This window comes from Bos taurus, chromosome 16, assembly GCF_002263795.3.
Source record: "Bos taurus isolate L1 Dominette 01449 registration number 42190680 breed Hereford chromosome 16, ARS-UCD2.0, whole genome shotgun sequence".
Lineage (NCBI taxonomy): Eukaryota > Metazoa > Chordata > Mammalia > Artiodactyla > Bovidae > Bos > Bos taurus.
Genome location: NC_037343.1, coordinates 28,246,368 through 28,272,499, shown reverse-complemented (window position 1 = coordinate 28,272,499; position 26,132 = coordinate 28,246,368). Strand labels below are relative to the sequence as shown.

The 26,132-nt window shown below is 36.2% G+C and overlaps 1 protein-coding gene across 2 annotated transcripts in view; it reads right to left on the bottom strand.

Annotated features, from left to right (window-relative positions):
* DNAH14 (dynein axonemal heavy chain 14) overlaps window positions 1-26,132 on the bottom strand; it is a 377,701-nt gene that overhangs the window by 170,299 nt on the left and 181,270 nt on the right. For both annotated transcript variants that reach the window (XM_059875675.1, XM_059875674.1), the window contains 5 exons: window positions 25,264-25,340; window positions 20,863-21,031; window positions 12,190-12,279; window positions 5,974-6,108; window positions 1,530-1,733 (listed from right to left, as the gene is read on the bottom strand). In XM_059875675.1, coding sequence (XP_059731658.1) covers window positions 1,530-1,733; window positions 5,974-6,108; window positions 12,190-12,279; window positions 20,863-21,031; window positions 25,264-25,340 — 675 coding nt within the window. The remainder of the gene's footprint in view (window positions 1-1,529; window positions 1,734-5,973; window positions 6,109-12,189; window positions 12,280-20,862; window positions 21,032-25,263; window positions 25,341-26,132) is intronic.

Below are 26,132 nucleotides of genomic sequence, written 5' to 3'. Positions count from 1 at the left end.
AAATCAAACAAAATGACAAAATATCAATATGTATTTCCAAAACTACCACCAGACATGTATGAATCTCTACTTCACAACCTTATAATTATCAAATATTAGTTCTCTATTTCTAAAAATCTGTTTGGTTTCAAATATTATCTTTTTTGTTATTACACTTTAGTATAGGGTAAATATGGAGAAGGAAATGGCAACCCACTCCAGTACTCTTGCCTGGAGAATCCCATGGATGGAGGGGCCTGGTGGGCTGCAGTCTATGGGGTTGCAAAGAGTTGGACACGACTAAGCAACTAACACACGCACACACACAGATAGGGTAAATATAGTATATAGTAAACGAAATTCACTACTAATCTCTACTTATTACTAATAAGAATATAAACTTACAGTTTTTTTGCTATTCATATTTATTCTTTGATGAATTTTGTATTAAATAGTTTACACATTTTACTGAAGTATTTTTGAATCTCATTAGTTTGGAAGTTACATTGGTGGTGCTGGAATCATTAGGTTATCCTCTACTTACGCTTAATCTACTGTGTTATTCTTTAAAAGCAAGTACCTTTAACTTCATTTTATCATTTATTAATCATTTTAAAACACAATGGTACACGTACACAATGGGAATGTATGTTGGTACAGTCACTATGGAGACCAGTATGGAGTTCCTGAAAAAACTAAAAATAAAACTACCGTATGACCCAGCAATCCCACTCGTGGGCATATACTTGGAAAAAACCATAATTCAAAAAGATACATGCACTCCAATGTTTATTGCAGCGCTATTTCTAATAGCCAGGACATGGAAGCAACCTAAATGTCCATCAACAGAGGAATGGATAAAGAAAGATACGGTACACATATACAATGGAATATTACTCAGCCATAAAAACACCATCTGCACCAACATGGATGGACCAGAGATTGTCATACTGAGTGAAGTAAGTCAGAAAGAAAAAGACAAATATATGATACTGCTTACATGTGGAATCTAAAAAATAGAGTGCGAAATGAACGTATCTACAAAACAAAAATAAAGTTACAGATGTAGAGAGCAAACTTATAGATACCAAGGGGGGAATGGATGGGTGGCATGAATTGGGAGACTGGAATTGACATATATAGACTGCCGTGTATAAAGAGATAACTAATGAGAACCTAATATATAGCACAGGGAACTGTACTCAGTGCTCTGGGTGAGCTAAATGGGAAGAAATCTAAAAACAAGGCAATATATTTATATGTATAACTAATTCACGTTGCTGTACAGCAGAAACTAACACAACATTGTAAAGCAACTCTATTCCAATAAAAATTAATTTAAAACCCCCCAAAATCCACAAGGTATATTTTCTGTTTTGTAATAGCTCATTACTTTTCCCTTTTTGAAACTGATCATAATAATTTTAAAATTAGGGACGTCTAAAATATATGCTAGTAAGTATCTAATGAAACTTTGATATCAAACATTAGATAAACAATGAAATAATCTATAATAGTGAAACAAAATAAACTTTCAATACTGAACTTACATTAGCAGAATCTGAGATTTTTGATTCGCTGTCTTTGTTTGAGTATTTTATAGTGTTTAAATATACGTAATTCCGAATTGTTGCTGATAATAATCCATCAGCCCATTCCATAGTATTAGGATCCAGGTGTCCATATAGTTCGCTGAGAGTGATACACTTTGGATTTAAAATACAAATATCTATTTTTCCTCTTCTTCCTGAAATCTGAGAAAAATCCAGTGTGATTTTTAAAGATACTGACTATAGAAAAATTGTCTAATTTTTTTGTATCATTCCTACTAGAGGTTTTAGGAAAGATCTTTTGCTTGAAAGAAGGATTCTTTATAAAGGTAGCACTTTGCAAGAAATAATAAAAGTTGACTTATTAAAATTAGCCATTATATCCAAATAATTATTTTTTTAAATTATGAATACTACAAATGAGGCTTCCCTGGTAGCTCAGCTGGTGAAGAATCCACCTGCAATGCAGGAGACCCTGGTTTGATTTCTTGGTTAGGAAGTTCCGCTAGAGAAGGGATAGGCTACCCACTCCAGTATTCTTGGGCTTCCCTGGTGGCTCAGATGGTTATGAATCTGCCTGCAATGCAGGAGACCAGGGTTTGATCCCTGGGTTGGGAAGGTCCCCTGGAGAAGGGATCGGCTACCCACTCCAGTATTCTGGCCTGGAGAATTCCATGGACAGAGGAGCCTGGCAGACTACAGTCCATGGGGCCGAAAAAAATTTGGACACGACTGTGCAGCTTTCACAGACACACAAATGAATCCCTAGGAAAAGAATGGGACAAAAAAAAAAAAAAACCATCATGCTTCTAAATGGACTTTGTAGATGTAATTAAGGGACATATCTGGAGATGGGAAAATTATCCTGAATATCCAAGTGAATTCAATCTAATTGTATGAGTTAAAATTGGAAGAGGAAAGCAAGGCAGCAAATCAGAAACAGGGCAGTACACAAGGATCTAGAGGTATGGACAGTGTGCAAAGATCTGAGAGGGGCCTCCAGAAGGTACGGGTAGCTTCCCGCTGACAGACAGCAAGGAAATGGGACCTACTTATTTATGCCAACAACTGAATGCACAAGGGAAAGAGTTCTTCCCTAGAGCCTCCAGAAAGGAACTCAACCTGCTGACATCTGGATCATAGCCCAGTGAGACCCGTACTGGACATCTGACTCCCAGAACCGGAAGATAATAAATGAGTGTAGTTTTAATCCATGTCATTGTGGTTATTAGTTATAGCAGCAATAGAAAATGAACATTTTCTATTTCATATATATATATGTATGTATATATATATACAATGAAATATATTCAGTATATATAATATATATACTACTATATATTATATAAATATATTCAGCCATAAAAAGAATAAAATAACATCATTTGCAGCAACAGAGATAGACCTAGAGATTGTCATATTAAGTTAAGGAAGTCAGAGAAAGACAAATGATATTATATACTGTTTATATATGGAATCTTAAAACATGATACAAATGAACTTATTTACAAAACGGAAATAGACTCATAGATGTAGAAAACAAACTTATGGTTCCCAACTAGGAAGGAGGGGCAGAGACAAGGACTTTGGGATTAAAATATACACACTGCGATATATAAAGGGCTTCCTGGTGGCTCAGGCAGTAAAGGATCTGCCTGTGATGCAGGAGACCTGAGTTCAATCCCTGGGTCGGGAAGATTCCCTGGAGAAGGAAATGGCAACCCACACCGGTATTTTTGCCTGGAGAATCCCAGGGACAGAGGAGCTTGGTGGGCTGCCATCTATGGGGTCGCACAGAGTTGGACATGACTGAAGCAACTTTGTAGCAGCAGAGTATATAAAATAATAAACATGAAAGAATCACTAAATAAATTATAGTATAGTCATACACAGTGCTTCCCTTGTGGCTCAGATAGTAAAGAATCCACTTGCAATACAGGAGAGACTCAGGTTTGGAAACCTATGACAAAACTAGCGCATGCATGTGTGCTAAGTCGCTTTAGTCGTGTCCAACTCTTTGCGACCCTATGGACTGTAGCCCTCCACACTCCTCTGTCCGTGGAGTTCTCCAGACAAGAATACCAGAGTGGGTTGCCATGGCTCTCTCCAGCAGACCTTCCCAACCCAGGTATTGAACCCACATCTCTTAAATCTCCTGCATTGACGGGCAGGTTCTTTACCACTAGCACCAACTGGGAAGTCTTATGACAAACCTAGACAGCATATTAAAAACCAAAGACATTAGTTTGCCAACAAAGGCCCATATAGTTAAAGCTATTGTTTTTCCAGCAGTTATGTACGGATGTGAGAGTTGGACCATAAAGAAGGTTGAGTACCGAAAAACTGATGCTTTCGAAGTGTAGTGTTGCAGAAGACTCTTGTTGAGTCCATTAGACTGCAAGGAGATCAAACCAGTCATTCCAAAAGGAAATTGATCCTGAATTTTTATTGGAAGGACTGATGCTGAAGCTCCAAAACTTTGGCCACCTAACGGGAACAGTCAACTCACTGGAAAAGACCCTGGTGATGGAAAAGAATGAAGGCAAAAGAAGAGGGTGGCAGAGGATGAGATGGCTATATAGCATCACCGACTCAATGGACATGAGTCTGAGCAAACTCCAGAAGACAGTGAAGGACAGGAAAGCTTGCCGTGCTGCAGTCCATGGGGTCGCAAGAAGTCAGACACGACTTAGTGACTGAACAACAAAAAAACAACAAATAGTCATATGTGGGCTTCCCAGTGGCACTAGTGGTAAAGAACCAGCCTGCCAATGCAGGAGATATAAGAGATGTGCACTTGAATCCTGGGTTAGGAAGATCCACTGGAGGAGGGTATGGCAACCCACTCCAGTATTCTTGCCTGGAAAATAACATGGACAGAGGAGCCTGGCGGCCTACGGTCCAAAGAGTCACAAAAGAGTTGGACATAACTGAAGTGACTTAGCAGACATGCACACATAGTCATATATACAGAATATACTTATTGGAATGATGTTGCAAGAAGTTTTTAATGACAGGGTTAATTCTCAGCATATAACGTTAGGTGAAAAAGCCAACATTAGAAAATTTGAAATCATTTATACATAGTACTATCTCAATTATCTATAAACATATTTAGTTTAAAAAATAATGAAAAGAAATATAACAAAGTATTTGCAGTTGTTATAAATTTCTCACAATGGTACATATTTCTTTTGCAATATAAAAAATATTTTTAATAAAACAAATTTCTGCCCACTGAGTTGTAAGGACTGAATGAGATAATTCAAGTAAAGGTGTTTTCACTAGTATTTGGTCCATATTTAGTACTGTATAAATACTATTTATTTTTATTATTGATGTGATAATTTACCTATTACTAATTATAATAATTGCTTGAGAATTAACAGTTATTGATAATGGATAAAGAATTATGAGCTGCCACACGAATGGTTTTGAAGCAGGATATTGCACACTAAAAGAATCCACGTAATTGAGAACCTGAGTTTCTTAGCCTTTTGGACTATATTACCAACCACGAATCTTTAAGTAAGATAATTAAAATGCATACTATTTATTAGAGTCTAATTTTATATTGAATAAAAATATGTCTTGAAAAGGTAGGAGTTATTCTAGGTATCTAAGGACACTTCAACATTAGTAAGTCTATCAAGATAAGTTATAAATTAACCAGATAAAATATTAAAAATACATGCTGAGAAATAATTTCATAAATTCTAGGAGTAAAAAACTGAAATCTAATGAGACTAAAAGGTGATTTCCAATGTGTGATAGAGAATACCCATTATAGATTGAGAGCAAAATCATATTAAATACAGACATAGCAACTGCATTTTAGATAATGTAAGGAACAAAGTATTACAGTTAACATTGTCTTGGAGAGTTAATCAATTCAATAAGATAAAAATATATAAATATTAGAAAAGATTGTCTTGGGGAGTTAATCAATTCAATAAGATAAAAATATATAAATATTAGAAAAGAGAAAAAATTATAGTCATTTGAAGATATTTCAAAGCAACTAGAGGAATAACAAGTGAAACCAAAAGTTAGTAAAAGGAAATAAATCATAAAATCAGCTAGAAATAAATGAAATAGAAATGAAATGTGATACACCATATTAAACTGAAGAATGAAGATAATTCAATAGATTACCTAAACAAAAATTAAAACTGTTAGTCAATTAGGTAAAATGACTAAATACAACATATATATTTTATAATTTTATTTTACACTAGCATCTATCAGTTTGAGATTCAGATGAAAAAAATCTTGTTCACTACAATGACTCCTAACTACAAAATTCCTAGCAAGAAATTTGACAAGTAAAAAAACATACTTCTGTAAAGAGAACAAAAAGTGTTACCGAAGTAAAAAATTTTTACTGAAGTATAAAATAAGACCTAAACAAAAAGAGAAATATTTTATTTAGTAGAATATTTACCTGTGAAATAGAGTCCCTTTCTTCAATCAATAAGAATTCTTCAATTGGTAATAGTGTTAATGCTTTTTCTAAAATTCTTCTGACGGTTGTTTTTCCTCCTCCTGTTGGACCCACTAACATCACACCAACACAAGCCTAAAACAGAATTGCAGATTTATGGCTTAATTCTAGTTTACTGATTATTCAACAAAGCTGAAACCTCAAAGTTCTTATTTACAAATACGTCTCTGACTATATCCATGGACCATTCATTCAAATTATTTTTCAATCAGTTGTAATCTGGGTTCTGTTTTATTGACTAGGCAAATATTAAAATCACCATAAGTCTCCCAATTTTAACATTCAAAGAATGATTTTCATTCTTTATATTTAATAGTTTATTTCACTTTCTAATTCTCATTTACTCCTGTGCCTTTCTCTGTGATTGACTTCTGTAGTAAGATTTATCTGGGCTTCCTGTTCTCTGTTTTTTCTCTTTTGAGTTCTGATTGTCCTTTCCATGTTAATCTTCCCTAATTCATCCTTGTCTCTCTCTCCTCCACATTGTCCCTATCCAATTTCATCCATTTGAGTATCTTTAACTATCATCTGAATTCTAATGACTCCTTTTAAAAATGTACATTTTTCTCAGTCTTTGATTCTAAATGCGAGTGAAATTTCAGTGTACTACTAAATACTTCTATCTGGATGTCACACATCGTTTTCAAAGTCAACATAATCTAATCTGTATCTTTTTTCCCCTACATTTGTTCTTTCTCTTATTTCCCTGCTGCTGCTGCTAAGTTGCTTCAGTTGTGTCTGACTCTGTGCGACCCCGTAGACGGCAGCTCACCAGGCTCCCCCGTCCCTGGGATTTTCCAGGCAAGAACACTGGAGTGGGTTGCCGTTTCCTTCTCCCTAATCTAGTCAATAAAACCACTAGGTCCAACTGTCTGGGCTTCCCTGGTAGCTCAGCTGGTAAAGAATCCTCCTGCAATGCAAAAGACCTGGGTTTGATCCCTGGGTTGGGAAGATCCCCTGGAGGAGGGCATGACAACCCACTCCAATATTCTTGCCTGGAGAATCCCCATGGACAGAGGAGCCTGGCGGGCTACAGTACATGAAGTCGCAAAGAGTCAGACATGACTAAGCAACTAAGTACAGCATAGCATCAACTGTCTGAAGTATAATACTTGCCTTTTTCATTCTCTAATCTCTTTGAAAACTTTTGCATGATACCATCTTTTCTTTATCCCAACCACAATAGCCTGCCTTACCTTGGTGTTGTGAACTGAATTTTTGTGTCCTAACATTCAAATGTTGAAGCCCTAACACCCAGTGCAGTAGTATTGGAGGTGGGGGTCTTTGGTAAGTAAGCAAGTTTAGATGAGGTCATGAGGGTGGACCGCGTGTTGGAATGGTGTCTTTATAAGAAAAGGAAGAGAAAGGAGAGTTTGCTCTCCTTCTACTATGTGAGGACAGTGTTAGAAGTGGCCTGCAGCTCACCATCTGCAGGTAGAAGGTTCTCACCAGAAATAAAACCTGCCAGCACTCTGATCTTGAATTTCCCCGTCTCCAGAACTGTGAGAAATAAGTCTGTTGTGTAAGCCACTCAATCTATTGTGTTTTGTTAGAGCAGTCCAAATGGACTGAGTGGGTCAGATGCTAAACATCAGAGTGGGCCCCTCACCATCTCCTTTGGACTATTGCAAGAACATTGAAGAAATAACTGTTTTTAACAATGTCTCACACATATACATTAAAATTTAAATATGGATAAAGTTAAAACATCTTTTTACTTCCATTTCAACCCCTATACCTTCATGAAAGCTTTGTGATTCTCTGGTCTGATAGTCTCATTCTATAACTGGCAAGGTGAGAAAGATCCAAAAAGCCTTGCTTGTCAAATGGAAATTATATATTCAGGACTGCAGCTAGCTGGTCCTGGGGCATCACGGCTTTATATGAAAGAATGGCAGCTATTTCTCTGGGAGCAATTTTATACCCCACTTAAACTCCTAAAGCAAAGCTGATGGCTCAGTTGACCCTTGATTCACAAAGATTTCCACAAACGCTTTGGTCTGGTTTACTGATGGTTCAACTAAGCTGAAACCTGAAGTCTCTTGATGTCTAGCTTCAGAGTCAGCTATGAAAAATCAAAAGAAGTCTTGTTTATTTTGCTCCCTGGGAAGAACTCCAATTCTTGGGCTTTTGTTGATGGTCTATTTGGTGTGCCATTTGGAAAACTACAGAACAGAAGATTAAAGATAATCCTATATGGGGCTTTGTACTGTGGAGACAAATGGTAGCTGCTGATCAAACTACCTAAGTCATTCAAGGGCCCATGGTGAGGACCCATTCTGATGAGATTACCCAGAATTAGAATTAAGCTGCTGATCAATTTCTCTTCCCAGGCTGCCATGACAGCTTTCTGGATGCAACATCACACTGGATGTCATAACATGTTCACCATCACAGACTGCACAAAATAAAGAACTGTGTGTTTCTGACGCTACCACTGAACTTCAGACTGGTGACTCCTACCAAAAGTTGACACAGTTGTCTCAGTGAGAGAAGCCACACTGCATAGGGCATGAATGATCCCCACTTACACCTGGCAGATCCTACATCAGATCTTTGATCCCTTCTATTGGGTCTACTGGTGGTGTTTCACTGATATTAACGCTATTCAAGCTATGGCCCTGCTATTTCAATCCGACTGACCAACTCTAGGCACACCATCACATCTGTTGAAAGTAATTTGTGTCATGTGTTTGAATATCTGGACCATGTGCAACGTGACAATGGTGTCAACCTTTTAATGCAAGAGTCACTCAAAAATGAGCTGATTGTCAAGGAATTCTATGGACCTTCTACACTTCCTACCATCCACAGGCATCTGGTATTACTGAGCACTGGAATAGCCTTTCAAAAACTGACTCAGAAAGATTTCTGACTCTATCTCCCTTACCTTCTTTTTGTCCAAACACTTTACCAAGAAAATTTGGTCATTGAATGTGAGTTTCCCCAGAAAGGAATTATTTCTTTTCATTTGCTTCCTGAGTAATTATCAGCATGAAACAGATAAGGGATTATATAGAACTATTTTATAAATTTGGAATTCAGTCCTGATAACCATTCCTGTACTTCTTATGTAGAAGCCAACCATTAACTTGCCTCCCTCCCTAAACCAATGCAAACTGCACCTCAGAGAAGATTATATGGCCTCTGAGTGTCAATTTTCCACAAATTTACATTTCTTTGCCTAAAAGGTAAAAGAGCATCCTGTTCTGATCATTTTTTGAGGTCTTCATTGTTTTGTGAAGACTCTGGTGTACATATAAAAATGCAATAAAATGTGTAGGTTCTCCTGTTTATCTGTTTTTGTCAGTTTAATTTTCAAACCCAGTCAGCAACTCTAAGTGGTGCCAACAGATATAAAGACATGTTATAAGCCTATGATAATTAAGACTGTGTGGTGTTGTCACAAAGATAGAAATACAGGACAAATAATAAAGTACAGAAGAAATCAATCCTTTTATATATGAAAACTTACTATATGAGAAATCATATATCAGTAAAGAAGTCTTAGGAACACTGGTTATCCATTCAGGGAAAGGGCTTCCCTGGTGGCTCAGATGGTAAAAAATCTGCCTGTAATGCAGGAGACCCAGGTTCAATCCCTGGGTTGGGTTTGATCCCTAGCTTGGGAAGATCCCCTGGAGAAGGGAATGGCAACCCACTCCAGTATTCTTGCCTGGAGAATTCCATAGACAGAGGAGCCTGGCAGGCTACAGTCCATGGGGTCACAAAGAGTCAGAATAAAACTTCCTCTTTTCACTTTCTTACAGGGAAAACGAAATTCCTACTTGACATTTTAATGAAAAATAAACCGCAGACAACTTAAAAGTGAGAAATGCAAGTATCTAAAAATTTCAGAAAAATTACTGACAAAACCTTGATGAGACAAGATAGAAAAGATTTCTAAAAACAGGACACAAAAACACAAGCCATAAAAAAAGATCAATAAAGATTATTGCATTAACAAAGTCTCCTGTACAACTGTATACCATGAATATTTCTAAATAGTGTGAAATGAAAATACCCGCTGCCATATCAACAAGCAAGAAATGTCATAGCCATCGGTGCTTTCTGGCCTTCAAATGTGAATGATGGCTCCCAAAATTGTGATCCAGTGGATTCTGTGACCCCACCCCTGCACCACCCACCATGATGACTGCTGAGGAGCTGGGGAAATGCAAGAAGCAGCCAGCCGCCACTGCTTAAGGTGAACAAGAAAACAGGATTGGCCCCAGATAGCTGAGGTTCCTATGAAATGAATGAGTTCAGGGAACCCAGAGGCCCGCATCTTCCCATACACAGAATGCTAAGTCCCTTAACTTGATAGCTGATCTTTGATGTTCACACTGCCTGCTCCCTTTGTTGCAAACTTGTGTATAGCCTGACATCCCCTCCTGCCTCCTTGGACAGAAATGGTATGGACCTAACAGAAGCAGGCGATATTAAGAAGAGATGGCAAGAACACACAGAAGAACTATACAAAAAAGATCTTAGTGACCCAGATAACCATGATGGTGTTTAGGCAGACATAATGGAGTCCAAAGTCAAGTGGATCTTAGGAGGCATCACTATAAACAAAGCTAGTGGAGATGATGGAATTCCAGCTGAGCCATTTCAAATCCTAAAAGACAGTGCTGTCAAAGTGCTGCACTCAATATGCCAGCAAATTTGGAAAACTCAGTAGTAGCCACAGGACTGGAAAAGGTCAGTTTTCACTCCAATCCCAAAGAAAGGCAATGCCAAAGAATGTTCAAACTATCACACAATTGCACTCATCTCACACACAAGCAAAGTAATGCTCAGAGTTCTTCAAGGTAGGCTTCAACAGTATGTGAACCGAGAACTTTCAGATGTTCAAGCTGGATTTAGAAAAGGCAGAGGAACGAGAAATCAAATTGCCAACATCCACTGGATCGTTGAAAAAGCAAGGGAGTTTCAGAAATACATCTACTTCTGCTTCATTGACTACACCAAAGCCTTTGACTGTGTAGATCACAAGAAACTATAGAAAATTCTTCAAGAGATGGGAATACCAGACCACCGTACTTGCCTCCTGATAAACCTGTATGCAGGTCAAGAAGCAACAGTTAGAACCAGACATGGACAACAGACTGGTTCCAAATTGGAAAAGGAGTACATCATAAGAAATGCTGGGCTGGAAGAAGCACAAGCTGGAATCAAGATTGCCGGGAGAAATATCAATAACCTCAGATATGCAGATGACACCACCCTTATGGCAGAAAGTGAAGAGGAACTAAAGAGCCTCTTGATAGAACTGAAAGAGGAGAGTGAAAAAGCTGGCTTAAAACTCAACATTCAAGAAACTAAGAGCATAACATCCTATCCTATTCACTTCATAGCAAATGATGGGGAAACAATGGAAACAGTGACAGACTTTATTTTTCTGGTCTCCAAAATCACTGCAGATGGTGACTGCAGCCATGAAATTAAAAGACACTTACTCCTTGGAAGGAAAGTTATGATCAACCTAGACAACATATTAAAAAGCAGAGACATTACTTTGTCAACAAAGGTCCATCTAGTGCAGGCTATGGTTTTTCTAGTAGTCATGTATGGATGTGAGAGTTGGACTATAAAGAAAGCTGAGTGCAGAAGAATTGATGCTTTTGAACTGTGGTGTTGGAGAAGACTCTTAAGAGTCCCTTGGACTGCAAGGAGATCCACCAGTCCATCCTAAAGGAAATCAGTCCTGGGTGTGTTCATTGGAAGGACTGATGCTGAAGCTGAAACTCCAATATTATGGCCACCTAATGCGAAGAGCTGCCTCATTTGAAAAGACCCTGATGTTGGAAAAGACTGAAGACAGGAGGAGAAGGGGACAACAGAGGATGAGATGGTTAGATGGCATCACCAACTCAATGGACATGAGTTTGGGTAAACTCCGGGAGTTGGCGACGGACAGGGAGGCCTGGCGTGCTGTGGTTCATGGGGTTGCAAAGAGTCGGACATGACCGAGCAACTGAACTGAACTGAAAGTGAGGGATCAAATAACAAAGTCTAGATAAACAGTTAATTAACAAACAACTTTATTTTGAAGAACATTATAGTAGATATCTTTTATCATAATTTTATTTTTCCTTGATCACACCTATTTAAACACGGAAGCAAATTGCTAACATGACATTCTACACTTACCTGAAGTTGATTATAAAACTGTATGATTCTCTCTTTTTGAGCTGGCCACTGATGTAAGCCCAAGTGTTGTGTTGCAATCTCTATTAGTTTCTTATAGAAAAAAAAATACATTAATTTAAATTTCATTGCAAATTAAACTTTTAATATGTAATCTTACAAAACCTCTCTAGGTAGCAAATACAGCACTTTATGATGGTATTTCTTAATTTTTTAGTTCACCAACTCCAAAATAATGAAAACATTACTTCCCCTACCAAAGTAAAATACACAGAAAATTTTATGATCACGGACCCCCAGGTAGCAAATTCATAGATCCTCTCCCAATTTAAGACATGCTTTATGATGCATTTAAGAACTAGCTGTTACCACAGTATAATTGTCTAATGATCCTACAGTGAAGAAAAGGTAAAAGATTCTATATCTTTGTGGAATTTTTTGAAAGGAGAACAATGATAAGTATTTTCATTTTTGCTTATTTGTTAATCTGTGTTTAACTCTAATCACCATTAAAGTTGAATTTCAATTCTGTAATGACTGTTTTACTGTTTCAATGTTAGGAATATTCTAAGATAGCAAAATTTACAAGATGAAAAACTTGACGTGGTTATACATTAGATCATCCCAGGAAGTGGCTGCACCTTTGAAAGATATTTACTATTTCAACACAGGAATTATAGGGCAGCATGATTCCTCCTAAAGTGGGGTTTACTTCAATGTTGATATAATTGGTATCTATGTCTACAGAAAAAGTATGATTTATCCTTTTTCTCACTAGCCTCTCCTACACCATTTCTCATTCCTTGCATTCCTACAATGGGAAGCAGCCAAAGAAAACACACACACTCAGCAAGACTGTACAAACAGAGGAAAAATAGACTCTATGTAAGGCTAACTGGAGGTAGGAAATTATTTTTGAAAAGCAACCTCTTCCAAACAAAGTTGATGAGACTGCCCACTTATGGCCTTCACTGCTTGCAGTTTCAGATGTAGAAACTAGGAATCTCTGCAGTTACTAATACAAACCTAGATACTGCCTGGATACAAGTGAAAAAGTCACACAAGTGTGGAATAAAGATAGCATGGGATGCACAGAAGATCAGAAGAACTGGGATAATAAAAGAAGACATCTTCAGATATACTCGGGTCATCCCACCTGGTGAAGGTTTTGAAATAAAATCATAATCCTGACCTAAAATATTTATGGCTGTATAAGATGTTCATTGGAGTTAACTGGATGACAAAATATATGTAGTTCTTATAACATGATATGGTTTTAGTAATTCTCAGGTTATTCTTTGGTTGCTCTGAGATAATGATCCCTACACACGTTGAATACTGCTAAAGACAGTAATGTGAATAAGTTGTATAGATTCCAACTTATTCCACATGCAATTCAGATTCTTGTATCACAAATAAACAATAAACAGCACACCTACAGGGTATTTTTTAATAACATGCCTTCCTATGTGGGTGTGTTATATATGATTGATTGGTCATTGTGTAAGCCATCAAAAATACACCATTAAATAAGAGACTGAATTATTCCACACTGAATATTAAAATCATAACTTTAAATTATCTTTGTGCCATTTCTATGAGCCATATAGTACAATTTGGTAACATTTTATTAAACAGTTGAGAGCTTGCATATTTATCAATGTAAAAATTATACAAAGGAGGAAGTAGCTGAATAAATTAATATTATCATATATAAAACTTTTCCATAAGCTATAAATTAACTTGTAAAACTGATGAAAAGGTGAATAAATAATGAGGTTCAAAAGTAAAATCATTAATCTACATGCAGAAATGTTATTACAATGCCAATGTTATTTGTTTCAGCTGTGTTTTGAAAAATGTTAAAGGTAACACTGCTGCTGCTTCTAAGTCGCTTCAGTCTGGAAGGATTTAAAACTTGTAACTGTAGGAAGGAGAGTAGGAATTTACACATTCTCTCTGAGAAGAATAGTAAGATGTTTACATAAGACAGAGAAGGAACACTTGTCAACTGATATTTTCCTCCTTTTTTATAGCAAAATGAAAATCTTTCAAATGCAAATGAAATCTTCAAAATGCAGGCAAAACTTAGATGCAAATATCCACTGTCTTTCTCCTAGAAACCACCCAGCAAAAAGAAAAAAGTCAAATTGCACTTTCATTAAAATAATGAAACAAATAAAATCTAAAAAATGTAAAACAAAGATAAGTGCTATGAAAAAAACTAAGCATGGTTTAGAGTGGACTGCAACTTGTTGGTCTGGAAAAGTCTAACTCATTTAATCATGTGGAACAAAGAATCTTACACTATATGTCTCCTTCAAAATTACATATTAAAAGGGCTTATTGAATACCAAAATTCATAACAAGAGAATTTATACTGAAATTAAGAATACCAAAGGCAAATGAAAAATGTAAAAGCTTCTGGAGAGAAAGAACAGATACACTACAAATGAACACATACAGGTGACACTGATCATTTCAAGAGTGGAACAAGAGAAAATGTAATAATATTTTAAAGATATTAAATATTTTAATGTATTAAATGAAAAGAACTTTACACTTAAAATTTTATAACCAGCCAAACTGTAATCTAAATATAAAGGCATATGAGAAATAGTTGCCAAAGGTTTGTCACACAAAACCTAACTGAAAAACACTGTTGGAAGAAGTACTAAAAAAAAGGAATATATTGAAGTCTATAAGAGATATGAAGAGAAAGTTTTATAAAATATCTTGTTAGTTTACAGTATTCTAAACGCATGCACATGCCTGTGTGGGCAAACATACGTGTTTATAAAAACTAGGCCCAAAGAAAAGGAAAAGGAAAAAAATTCCCATAATCACCAGTCCAGATTCGATGCAGGATACAGGAAGCTTGGGGGTGGTGCACTGGGATGACCCAGAGGGATGGTACGGTGAGGGAGGTGGGAGGGGGGTTCAGGATGGGGAACACGTGTACACCCATGGTGGATGCATGTTGATGTATGGCAAAACCAATACAAATTGTAAAGTAAAAAAAATAATAATAATAATATAAAAATAAAAAATAAAATAAAAAAATAATAATCACCAAAAAAAAAAATTTATGATATGACATATATAAGAATGAGAGTATGGGGAAGACCAAAGAGTAAGCTAAAGTACTTGTTTTGAAAGGGAAAATATATAGATATTGAAAAAATTAATAAATAGGAACAAATAATGCTGGATGTCAGTCTTCAATTAAGAGAGGCACCATAGAGAATAAACACAAAATAAACACAGAAGAAAATTCAATCTATCCCACAGAGAGCAGGGTGAGAGAGAAAACAAGGAATAAAAAGAAATTAAATACATATTATAACAGTAATGAATTTTAAGATAACAGAATCTATAATGAATATAAAAAGTTAAAATCAACACAGGACAGATAATCACAGACTGAATTACAAGAAAACAAAGTCCACTGATACATCTCCCATAAGACTTATAGTTCAAACAGAGAAACATAGAAAGTTTGAGAAATACAAGAATGGAAAAAGAGATTCTAAAAATATGAATACACATAAAAAAGTTGGATAGAAATCTTAATATCTGACTAAATAGGTCTTAAGGCAAGATATAGCATACGATCCAGAAAAAGAGTATAGTGATTAAAGAATAAACAAACATATGCAACTTATAGCGTCAAATTACATAAAGTAACAATTGACAGACATGCAAGACACATTGATAAATCAATAATTTCAGTTAAGATTTTGATATACCCCTTCCAGAAACTGATACATCAGTAAAAATAGATATCAAGCTCTGAAAAATATAATTAATAGGCTATGTATATAACTTTATATCCAATAAGCACAAAATACATATATGAAACCCTTACCAAAAAAAAGCCAATATAGGCATACCTCAAGAAACAAGAAAAAAGTCAAATAAATAACCTAACCCTACACCTAAAGCAACTAGAAAAGGAAGAAATGAAGAACCCCAGGGTTAGTACAAGGAAAGAAATCTTAAAAATTAGGGCAGAAATAAATGCCAAAGAAACAAAAGAGACCATAGCAAAAATCAACAAAGCCAAAAGCTGGTTCTTTGAAAGGATAAATAAAATTGACAAACCATTAGCCAGACTCATCAAGAAACAAAGGGAGAAAAATCAAATCAACAAAATTAGAAATGAAAATGGAGAGATCACAACAGACAACACAGAAATACAAAGGATCATAAGAGACTACTATCAGCAATTATATGCCAATAAAATGGACAATGTGGAAGAAATGGACAAATTCTTAGAAAAGTACAACTTTCCAAAACTGGACCAGGAAGAAATAGAAAATCTTAACAGACCCATCACAAGCACCGAAGTTGAAACTGTAATCAAAAATCTTCCAGCAAACAAAAGCCCAGGTCCAGACGGCTTCACAGCTGAATTCTACCAAAAATTTAGAGAAGAGCTAACACCTGTCCTACTCAAACTTTTCCAGAAAATTGCAGAGGAAGGTAAACTTCCAAACTCATTCTATGAGGCCACCATCACCCTAATACCAAAACCTGACAAAGATCCCACAAAAAAAGAAAACTACAGGCCAATATCACTGATGAACATAGATGCAAAAATCCTTAACAAAATTCTAGCAATCAGAATCCAACAACACATTAAAAAGATCATACACCATGACCAAGTGGGCTTTATCCCAGGGATGCAAGTATTCTTCAATATCTGCAAATCAATCAATGTAATACACTACATTAACAAATTGAAAAATAAAAACCATATGATTATCTCAATAGATGCAGAGAAAGCCTTTGACAAAATTCAACATCCATTTATGATAAAAACTCTCCAGAAAGCAGGAATAGAAGGAACATACCTCAACATAATAAAAGCTATATATGACAAACCCACAGCAAACATTATCCTCAATGGTGAAAAATTAAAAGCATTTCCTCTAAAGTCAGGAACAAGACAAGGGTGCTCACTTTCACCATTACTATTCAACATAGTTTTGGAAGTTTTGGCCACAGCAATCAGAGCAGAAAAAGAAATAAAAGGAATCCAAATTGGAAAAGAAGAAGTAAAACTCTCACTATTTGCAGATGACATGATCCTCTACATAGAAAACCCTAAAGACTCCACCAGAAAATTACTAGAACTAATCAATGATTATAGTAAAGTTGCAGGATATAAAATCAACACACAGAAATCCCTTGCATTCCTATATACTAGTAATGAGAAAACAGAAAGAGAAACTAAGGAAACAATTCCATTCACCATTGCAACCGAAAGAAGTCCTAAAGAAACTAAAGACCTATAAATAGAAAACTATAAAACACTGGTGAAAGAAATCAAAGAGGACACTAATAGACGGAGAAATATACCATGTTCATGGATTGGAAGAATCGATATAGTGAAAATGAGTATACTACCCAAAGCAATTTATAGATTCAATGCAATCCCTACCAAGCTACCGATGGTATTCTTCACAGACCTAGAACAAATAATTTCACAATTTGTATGGAAATACAAAAAACCTCAAATAGCCAAAGCTATCTTGAGAAAGAAGAATGGAACTGGAGGAATCAACCTACCTGACTTCAGGCTCTACTACAAAGCCACAGTCATCAAGACAGTATGGTACTGGCACAAAGACAGAAATATAGATCAATGGAACAAAATAGAAAGCCCAGAGATAAATCCACGCACATATGGACACCTTGTCTTTGACAAAGGAGGCAAGAATATACAATGGATTAAAGACAATCTCTTTAACAAGTGGTGCTGGGAAAACTGGTCAACCACTTGTAAAAGAATGAAACTAGAACACTTTCTAACACCATACACAAAAATAAACTCAAAATGGATTAAAGATCTAAACTAATACAATTATGTAAAGTTTAAAAATAAAATAAAATTAGAGAAAAAAAAAAAAAAAGATCTAAACGTAAGGCCAGAAGCTATAAAACTCCTAGAGGAGAACATAGGCAAAACACTCTCCAACATACATTACAGCAGGATCCTCTATGACCCACCTCCCAGAATATTGGAAATAAAAGCAAAAATAAACAAATGGGACCTAATAAAACTTAAAAGCTTCTGCACAACAAAGGAAACTATTAGCAAGGTGAAAAGACAGCCTTCAGAATGGGAGAAAATAATAGCAAATGAAGCAACTGACAACTAATCTCAAAAATATACAAGCGACTCCTATAGCTCAATTCCAGAAAAATAAATGACCCAATCAAAAAATGGGACAAAGATCTAAATAGACATTTCTCCAAAGAAGACATACAGATGGCTAACAAACACATGAAAAGATGCTCAACATCACTCATTATCAGAGAAATGCAAATCAAAACCACTATGAGGTACCATTTCACACCAGTCAGAATGGCTGCGATCCAAAAGTCTACAAGCAATAAATGCTGGAGAGGGTGTGGAGAAAAGGGAACCCTCTTACACTGTTGGTGGGAATGCAAACTAGTACAGCCACTATGGAGAACAGTGTGGAGATTGCTCAAAAAACTGGAAATAGAACTGCCTTATGATCCAGCAATCCCACTGCTGGGCATACATACTGAGGAAACCAGAAGGGAAAGAGACACGTGTACCCCAATGTTCATCGCAGCACTGTTTATAATAGTCAGGACATGGAAGCAACCTAGATGTCCATCAGGAGATGAATGGATAAGAAAGCTTTGGTACATATACACAATGGAGTATTACTCAGCCATTAAAAAGAATACATTTGAATCAGTTCTAATGAGGTGGATGGAACTGGAGCCTGTTATACAGAGTGAAGTAAGCCAGAAAGAAAAATACCAATACAGTATACTAACGTATATATATGGAATTTAGAAAGATGGTAATAATAACCCTGTATGCAAGACAGCAAAAGAGACACTTTTGTATAGAACAGTCCTATGGACTCTGTGGGAGAGGGAGAGGGTGGGAAGATTTGGGAGAATGGCATTGAAACATGTATAATATCATGTATGAAACGAGTCGCCAGTCCCGGTTCGATGCACGATACTGGATGCTTGGGGCTGGTGCACTGGGACGACCCAGAGGGATGGTATGGGGAGGGAGGAGGGAGGAGGGTTCAGGATGGGGAACACATGTATACCTGTGGCGGATTCATTTTGATATTTGGCAAAACCAATACAATATTGTAAAGTTTAAAAATAAAATAAAATTTAAAAAAAAAGCCATTTATTAGGTGATATCGGAAATCTGAAAAAAGGTTATCTCAAAAGGGTACATATATGAATTATAGCATATAATCTCCAATTAAAACTATAAAACCATTTGGGTCTGAATTTTGGGGAGCAAGGATGGCAAGAAGTTGCTTTGAGTATCTTTAAAAATTGTTTTTGCTCATTGATCACTTCCCATTCCCTGTTGCTTAATGCAACATGTCTACAGCTTTACATTTATTAACTTAGGTTGTTCATAATGTTCTCATCACTTCTAAATCTCTAATATCATTGTTTCTTTTTCAATTATTAATCATTCTTGCTTGAGGTCTGTATATAATCAAACTGATAACTTTGGTTTTGTTGTTTTTCCTATAATTTTTATTTGTATTTGGTTGATTTCTGCCGTTTCCTTCATTATTTTTATCGGTTTCATTTCAGAGAACTTGTTTTATTGCTCTTTTTCCTAGTTTCTTACTTTAATGCTCAGTATGAGAAAGATAATCTGGTCTGACCAAATTGTGAAAGGCATTATGGCCAAGATAATTAATTTGACTGTTGTACTAGAGGCAAAGTTGCTTCAACAGCCGCTTTGCTGAAGTGATCAAACGTGTTTTAGGAAAGCAACTCTGGTGGCCATATGACAATATATTAGAATGGAGGGAGTAGCAGGAGGTTGTATCACAATGACAGAAGACACTGAGATTCTACCTAAACTAAGGCTTTGACTGTATGGTTTTATATACATAAGAGAAAGTATAAAGGGCTTTGTGTGTTTAGTGTCTGAGCCACCATGGAAGCCCCAAAAATGGCTTTGAAATTGTGTCATTTTAATGATCACAAAGTATTTACACATTAAAGTCTTTATTCATAATTCTGATATAATTTGATTCTCTAGTTGGAAGGACTGATGCTAAAGCTGAAACTCTGGTACTTTGGCCACCTCATGAGAAGAGTTGATTCATTGGAAAAACTCTGATGCTGGGAGGGATTGGGGGCAGAAGGAGAAGGGGACGACAGAGGATGAGATGGCTGGAGGCATCACCGACTCGATGGACGTGAGTCTGAGTGAACTCTGGGAGTTGGTGATGGACAGGGAGGCCCAGCGTGCTGCAATTCATGGGGTTGCAAAGAGTCAGACACAACTGAGCGACTGAACCTTACTAAACTGAACTGAAGCACCTTTGGAAAGTAGGAAGAGCAGACATTATCATTCTCACTTGAAAGATGAGAAAATTGAGGAGTAAAATACGTGTTAACAGCCTTCCTTCCTTAAAGGTACACAATTTGTTCTTGTTTCCATTATGCCAAGATGTACTGAAAGTTCTTCATTCATGGGAAATATATATCTCCAAGTATTTTTATGTCCCAAGTTCTAACATGAATAGAGAATTTCAGGAATAACTAACATTTTAAATTCACATCTATTATAGTTTCTTATCTTAACTGATATTCCACATATAAATGATTTGTAATGATTTTCAAAGGTCTTATTACCTCCAGGACAATCTGATTTACTTTCGAAACTGTTGCTCCACAAAAAATATCTCTCATAATCTTTTCAAAAAGTAGGACATCTTTAGGAAGAAATTTTGGTAAGCTAGCTTCTCTCATAGCTTCAATAATTATCAGAGTTTCCTCTGTTTCAGAAATGTCTCTGATGTTACTTTAATGGTAGAAGAAAGCAAAGAACAAGTTAGCAAGTTTGTTTTGTTGATGTTAAAGACCATTAATATTCTTTTTTAATGGCGGCTATCCCAATACCTTTTCCTCCTTTCCCCACTTCAAAGCAGCTATGTGGTTTGGGTGAGGTTAATCTGGTTCCCAGCTCCAGGGATGGGCCCTGACTGACTTAGAACTCAGGGTAATGCTGTTTCCAACTCAAAATAGAAATGTATTCAGGTTAACATCAAATGAAAAATAAAATGATTTATTAAAAATCCCTAGGATGACTAGAGAACTAGTCTTGCAGGCTATGTAGCTGGGAACAAAGTTGAGCTATAGAACTGGTCCTGTGAAGACATGGCTGCCACCATCAATGGCTGCCACCAGAGAGCCATGCCTGTTGCATCTAGAGCCTGATGCTTGCACTAGAGCGGCTTGCTGTCTCTGCTAATTTCTGCTAAATGTCGGCAGCTATTGCCACTGCTGTCACCCTTGCCAGAGTGGACTCTGTGTATATCCTATTTCTTTTTCCTCTAGTTTCAGGTTCAGATTCTAGGGTAGCTATCTCTGATTTGCCAAGGTTGTATGTCTGAGAGAGTTTCAGAAAGCAAGCATATGACATAACAAATATTCAAGAAGTGAATATAACCACAGCTCTAATCAATCAATACATAGCAGTCACTTGGACACAGTGATTCAGGGGTAGACAAATGAATTGTCCACTCAGAGTGGTCTGGGACTTCAGTTCAATGGTGTAGATAGTTCCATTTATTATTAGAAGCCATCCTGCTACCCAAAATGAAGCCAGTCTAAAAATAACCCTGACAGGGAGGACTGCAGTGCTTAGAATATCTCAGAGAAATAAAAGGGAAACTCAAATCAAAGTGATTATATCCTGCCCCACCTCTGGATTTTCTGATTGGGTGAAAAAGTAAATTCCTTCTACTGTTTAAGCCAACTTAATATTTTTGTTAATTATAACAAAAGTTTTTGATATATTGTTATCACACAGTTTATTGCCACATATATTTCATATACTAAACATTCCAGTACACATTTTTATACATTAAACATGCAGTCAAAAGGGGAAAAAGTAACTACATGTGGTATAGTATGACTTTGGAGATAAAAAGGAAGAAAAGTTTTCCCTGCCCTAGCATCCCTCCCATACTCTTGTCTACTGACATCTGAAATTCTTCATTGGGATGGTGGTAACTTTTAAGCCTTTGCCCCATAATAAAAAGAGCTAATAGATAACATTTATTGAGTATTTTTTTACCAGGCCTTTTGCTTAATTGTTTAAGAAATTTCATTAATTTTTTCAAAAGCTAAGAAGTAAGAAAAGTGATACTCAGAAAAATGAAATAACACACTCAGTGTCATATAGCTGGTAAATGTTTGAACTGGCATTCAGTCAGGTCTCTCTGACGTCAAAGTCCACTTCTGTAAGCACTCTATCTTTACGATGGAAGACTCACTGAGCTGGCATCAGCTGTTTACACATTCCTCTGTAAATACATCAGTGAGTCTTTTTTCTGAAGGTGTTTTGGTAGAGAGGGCGAGAGTGGACCAGAAGTCAAAGTGAGGGGCCACACCAGGGACAGAAAGGGTCCCACACTTCCCTGCTGGGGATCTAGTAAGTAACCTTGACCTTTCCCACTTTTTTCTCAAGACAGATATTGCTTTACATTAAAAGAAATTTTAAAAATAGGGATAACAGTGTGTCTGGCTGGGGACTAACTATTAGATATAGACAAGGTGAGATAACAGCTTATATAAAAAATGGTAAAATTGTTACAATACCATGTTTTTCACTAAAATTATACAACTTAGGGGATGGTATCTGAGATTACTGTGGGGACTGTCTTGTAATTTAAGAATAAAAAAGAAAACTTCTAGACTAAGGTCAACTAAAGCTGAAGAAAAGCATAGTTAAATGTAACTTTTTAAACCCGTTTTGATTGTTTTCATGATACCAGTTGTTTGGAATTAGTTAAGACATTTTGTGACCCAGTACTGTGGTCAGTTTTATAGTTTATTTTCTAAACAAAAGGGGCGGTTTAGAGAAAAACAGATAAGGCTGACTATGGTAGGCAGAAAAATTCCCCCCTCTTCCCTACCCCTCCAACCCTGCCAATATATTCACTTCCTAATCCCTGGAACTCTGTGAATATTATTGATAGGGCAGAAGATCTAATTGAGTTAAGAATCTTGAAAGAAGTTTATCCTGAATCATTCAGGTCTAAGTGTAGTCACATGTTCCTTATAAGAGAGGAGACAGAGACATACAGTTGAGAAGGTGATGCAAAGATGAAGGCAGAGATTGGGGTGATGTGACCTTCCACCAAGGAATGCTGGCAACCACCAGAAACTAAAAGAGGAAAGGAAGAATCTCCCAAGAGACTCTAGAAGGCGAGCAGGTCTGTCCACAACCTTGGTCTCAGACCTCTGACCTCAGGTGCTACGAGAAGATTCATTTCCATTGTTTTTGGACATCATGCTTTTGTAGCAGTTTGTTATGGCAGCAGCCCTACAAAACTAACACACCTTTATTATTTTCTTACATATAAACACCTTTAAACTCTATTTGGGGGTTAAAGTTAGACTCCATCAACATAATTTAGAAAGAGAAGGTGTAAAAAAAGGAGGGTTGAATCACCATGCATAAAGAAATGAGAAAAAATTGTAGTACTCTTGCATGCCTAAGAGACAAAATTAGAAACCTTACAAAGCACTGGGTAGAGTCAAGGGAGAGGAAGGGACAGAGAAGGGAAGAGGAGAGAGGCAAGAAGAACAATTAAAATTTAAGGTGTTAGGAAGGGTCAAGGGACTTTTAAAAAGCAAATTGTCTAATATTCATTTTTAAATTGTTCACTGTACTTTCCTCTGACAAAAAAAAAAAAAAAATTCCCCAGTCCTTTTCATAACACAGTCAGCTTCACTTAATCACATCATGTGTGTGAAGGTTTGGGAGAATCAAAGAAGGGTGGCTGTTACCCTTGCAACAGACAGAAGAGAGCTACTTTCAGTGTCAGGAGACAGACAGAGAGTACATTGGAAATGGGAACTCCAACAGCAGGCAGCTGTGAGAACTCTGAGTTTTCTGTGAAGTTTGCAGAGAACAACGAAGGACTTTGAAATGAGAAGAGTACCACTATCCCTGGAATATTTACTCACACACAGAATTAAGTGAACATAAGAAAGACTGAGAACTTGAGGGTTCCCTGTCCTAGTGTTTAGGATTCTGGGTTTTTACTGCTGTGGCCTGGGTTCAATCCCTGGTCAGGAAACTGAGATTTCACAAGCTGCATGGTGCGGCCAAAAAAAAAAAAAAGACTAAGGACATGAGGACATCAGGGAGCTGATTACTTGGTACTATTTATCTTTAATTTTATAAAATTAAAAGACATTTCATAGTAGACACCTATTTACATTCCATCTATATTATACAGGCCATTTTGCAAGATATGCTACAGTTCTTTTATGTAAGAAATAAAATATTACAGTGGAGCTATAGCCTATTCCTATTGTTTTCTCCTCCCATGAAACATTTTGTATTTTTTACTGTACCTATAAACAATCTATAACATTTATTGTTTAAACATTTCATGTAAATAGTATATTGATATGTCTTTTTGTAACATATTTAAAAAAAATTAATAGGTGATACATGAATACAGCCCCAAATCAAGACAAGACAAAAAGTACACAGCTTGCCAATAATGAAAAGGAATGCCTGCTTCTGTTTGGTCTCACCAGTACAAATTTCTGAACACTTAAAAATTTTTGCCTATCTGATAAGTGAGAAACAATTTTCAGTGTAACTGTAATGTGCATTTCTCTCATTATGGGTAGGGTTAAGTGTATTTTCATATATTTAAAGGACTTTTATGTCTCTTTTTTTCTGAGAACTGTCTGTTGATTTCCTTTGTCCATTTTTCTATATGACTGTTTATCCCCCAATTTTCTAGAAATCTTTATATACTAAGAGGATGAGTTATTTAACTGCAACAGGAGCTGCATATATCTTTACTCTAGTTTTTCATTTGTTTTTTGACTTCACAAAAAGTAATTTTTGACTATTATAAATTATTTCTTTTATGGCTTCTGGATTTCGAGTCTGGGAGCTCAGAATTATTTTATCTTGTTGTCATTACTTAAAATTTCACACAGTATTTTCCCAGTATTATGTAACTCCCTTTTGATCTACACTCAATTCAAAATTCAACTGACCATTTAAGCTCCCGTTTCTTCTTCCCAGCCATCACTAAAATTGTCTTCAGAGACCTCAGGCCAAAATCATAATGATCCTATCAAATATTAAAATATTTGAGTTATTAAGTTTCTGGAGAAAAATGAACAACTTGAAAATAAATGCATATAGTATATTGTTAAATCACTAATCATCTATGCTATGAAGAGAAACAGTGTTATGAATTCAAGAAACCCTCAGTTTTGGTTCTAATGTTCTCACTTCTTTCCCAAACTTGTCCTTCTAAAAGTCTCCTTCTCAAAAAAAAAAAAAAAAAAAAAAAGATTAACAAGTTTCAAAGGAGTTTAAAAATCATTATCTGAGTTAAGTTTTCTCTAAAATGGAGAGCTACATTTAAAGAATATATTGTAAAAATGAACGCTTTGGAGATAATCTGGTTAGCTGCCCAAACCATTCTGGGTTATAAATAAACACAAAGTTGGCATGTCCTAGAACAATAATTTTCAAAGTGGGGCATTCAGACTAGCAGCATCATGAACACTTGAAAACTTGTTAGAAATGTAAACTCTCAAGCCCCACCTCAGACAACTAGAAAGTTGGTGGTAAGGTCCAGCAACTTATGTTTTAAAAAGTCCTGCAAATTATTCTGATGCACTATAAAGTTTGAAAACAACTGCTCTAGATGTAATCTTCCTTGCATGGAGAAGGTAGCCTATAATTTAAAATTAGAGCTACTTGACTGCTCTCTCCAGATCAGATCCCAGGGAAAGCTTGGAACTTTGATTTACGTATTGCCTTACATACAAGTTGCATGGACTTAATATGCTGATAGGAATGTTAGTTCCAGGTCATTCTTGGACTAATACCTGAAAAGTTATCATTTAATGCT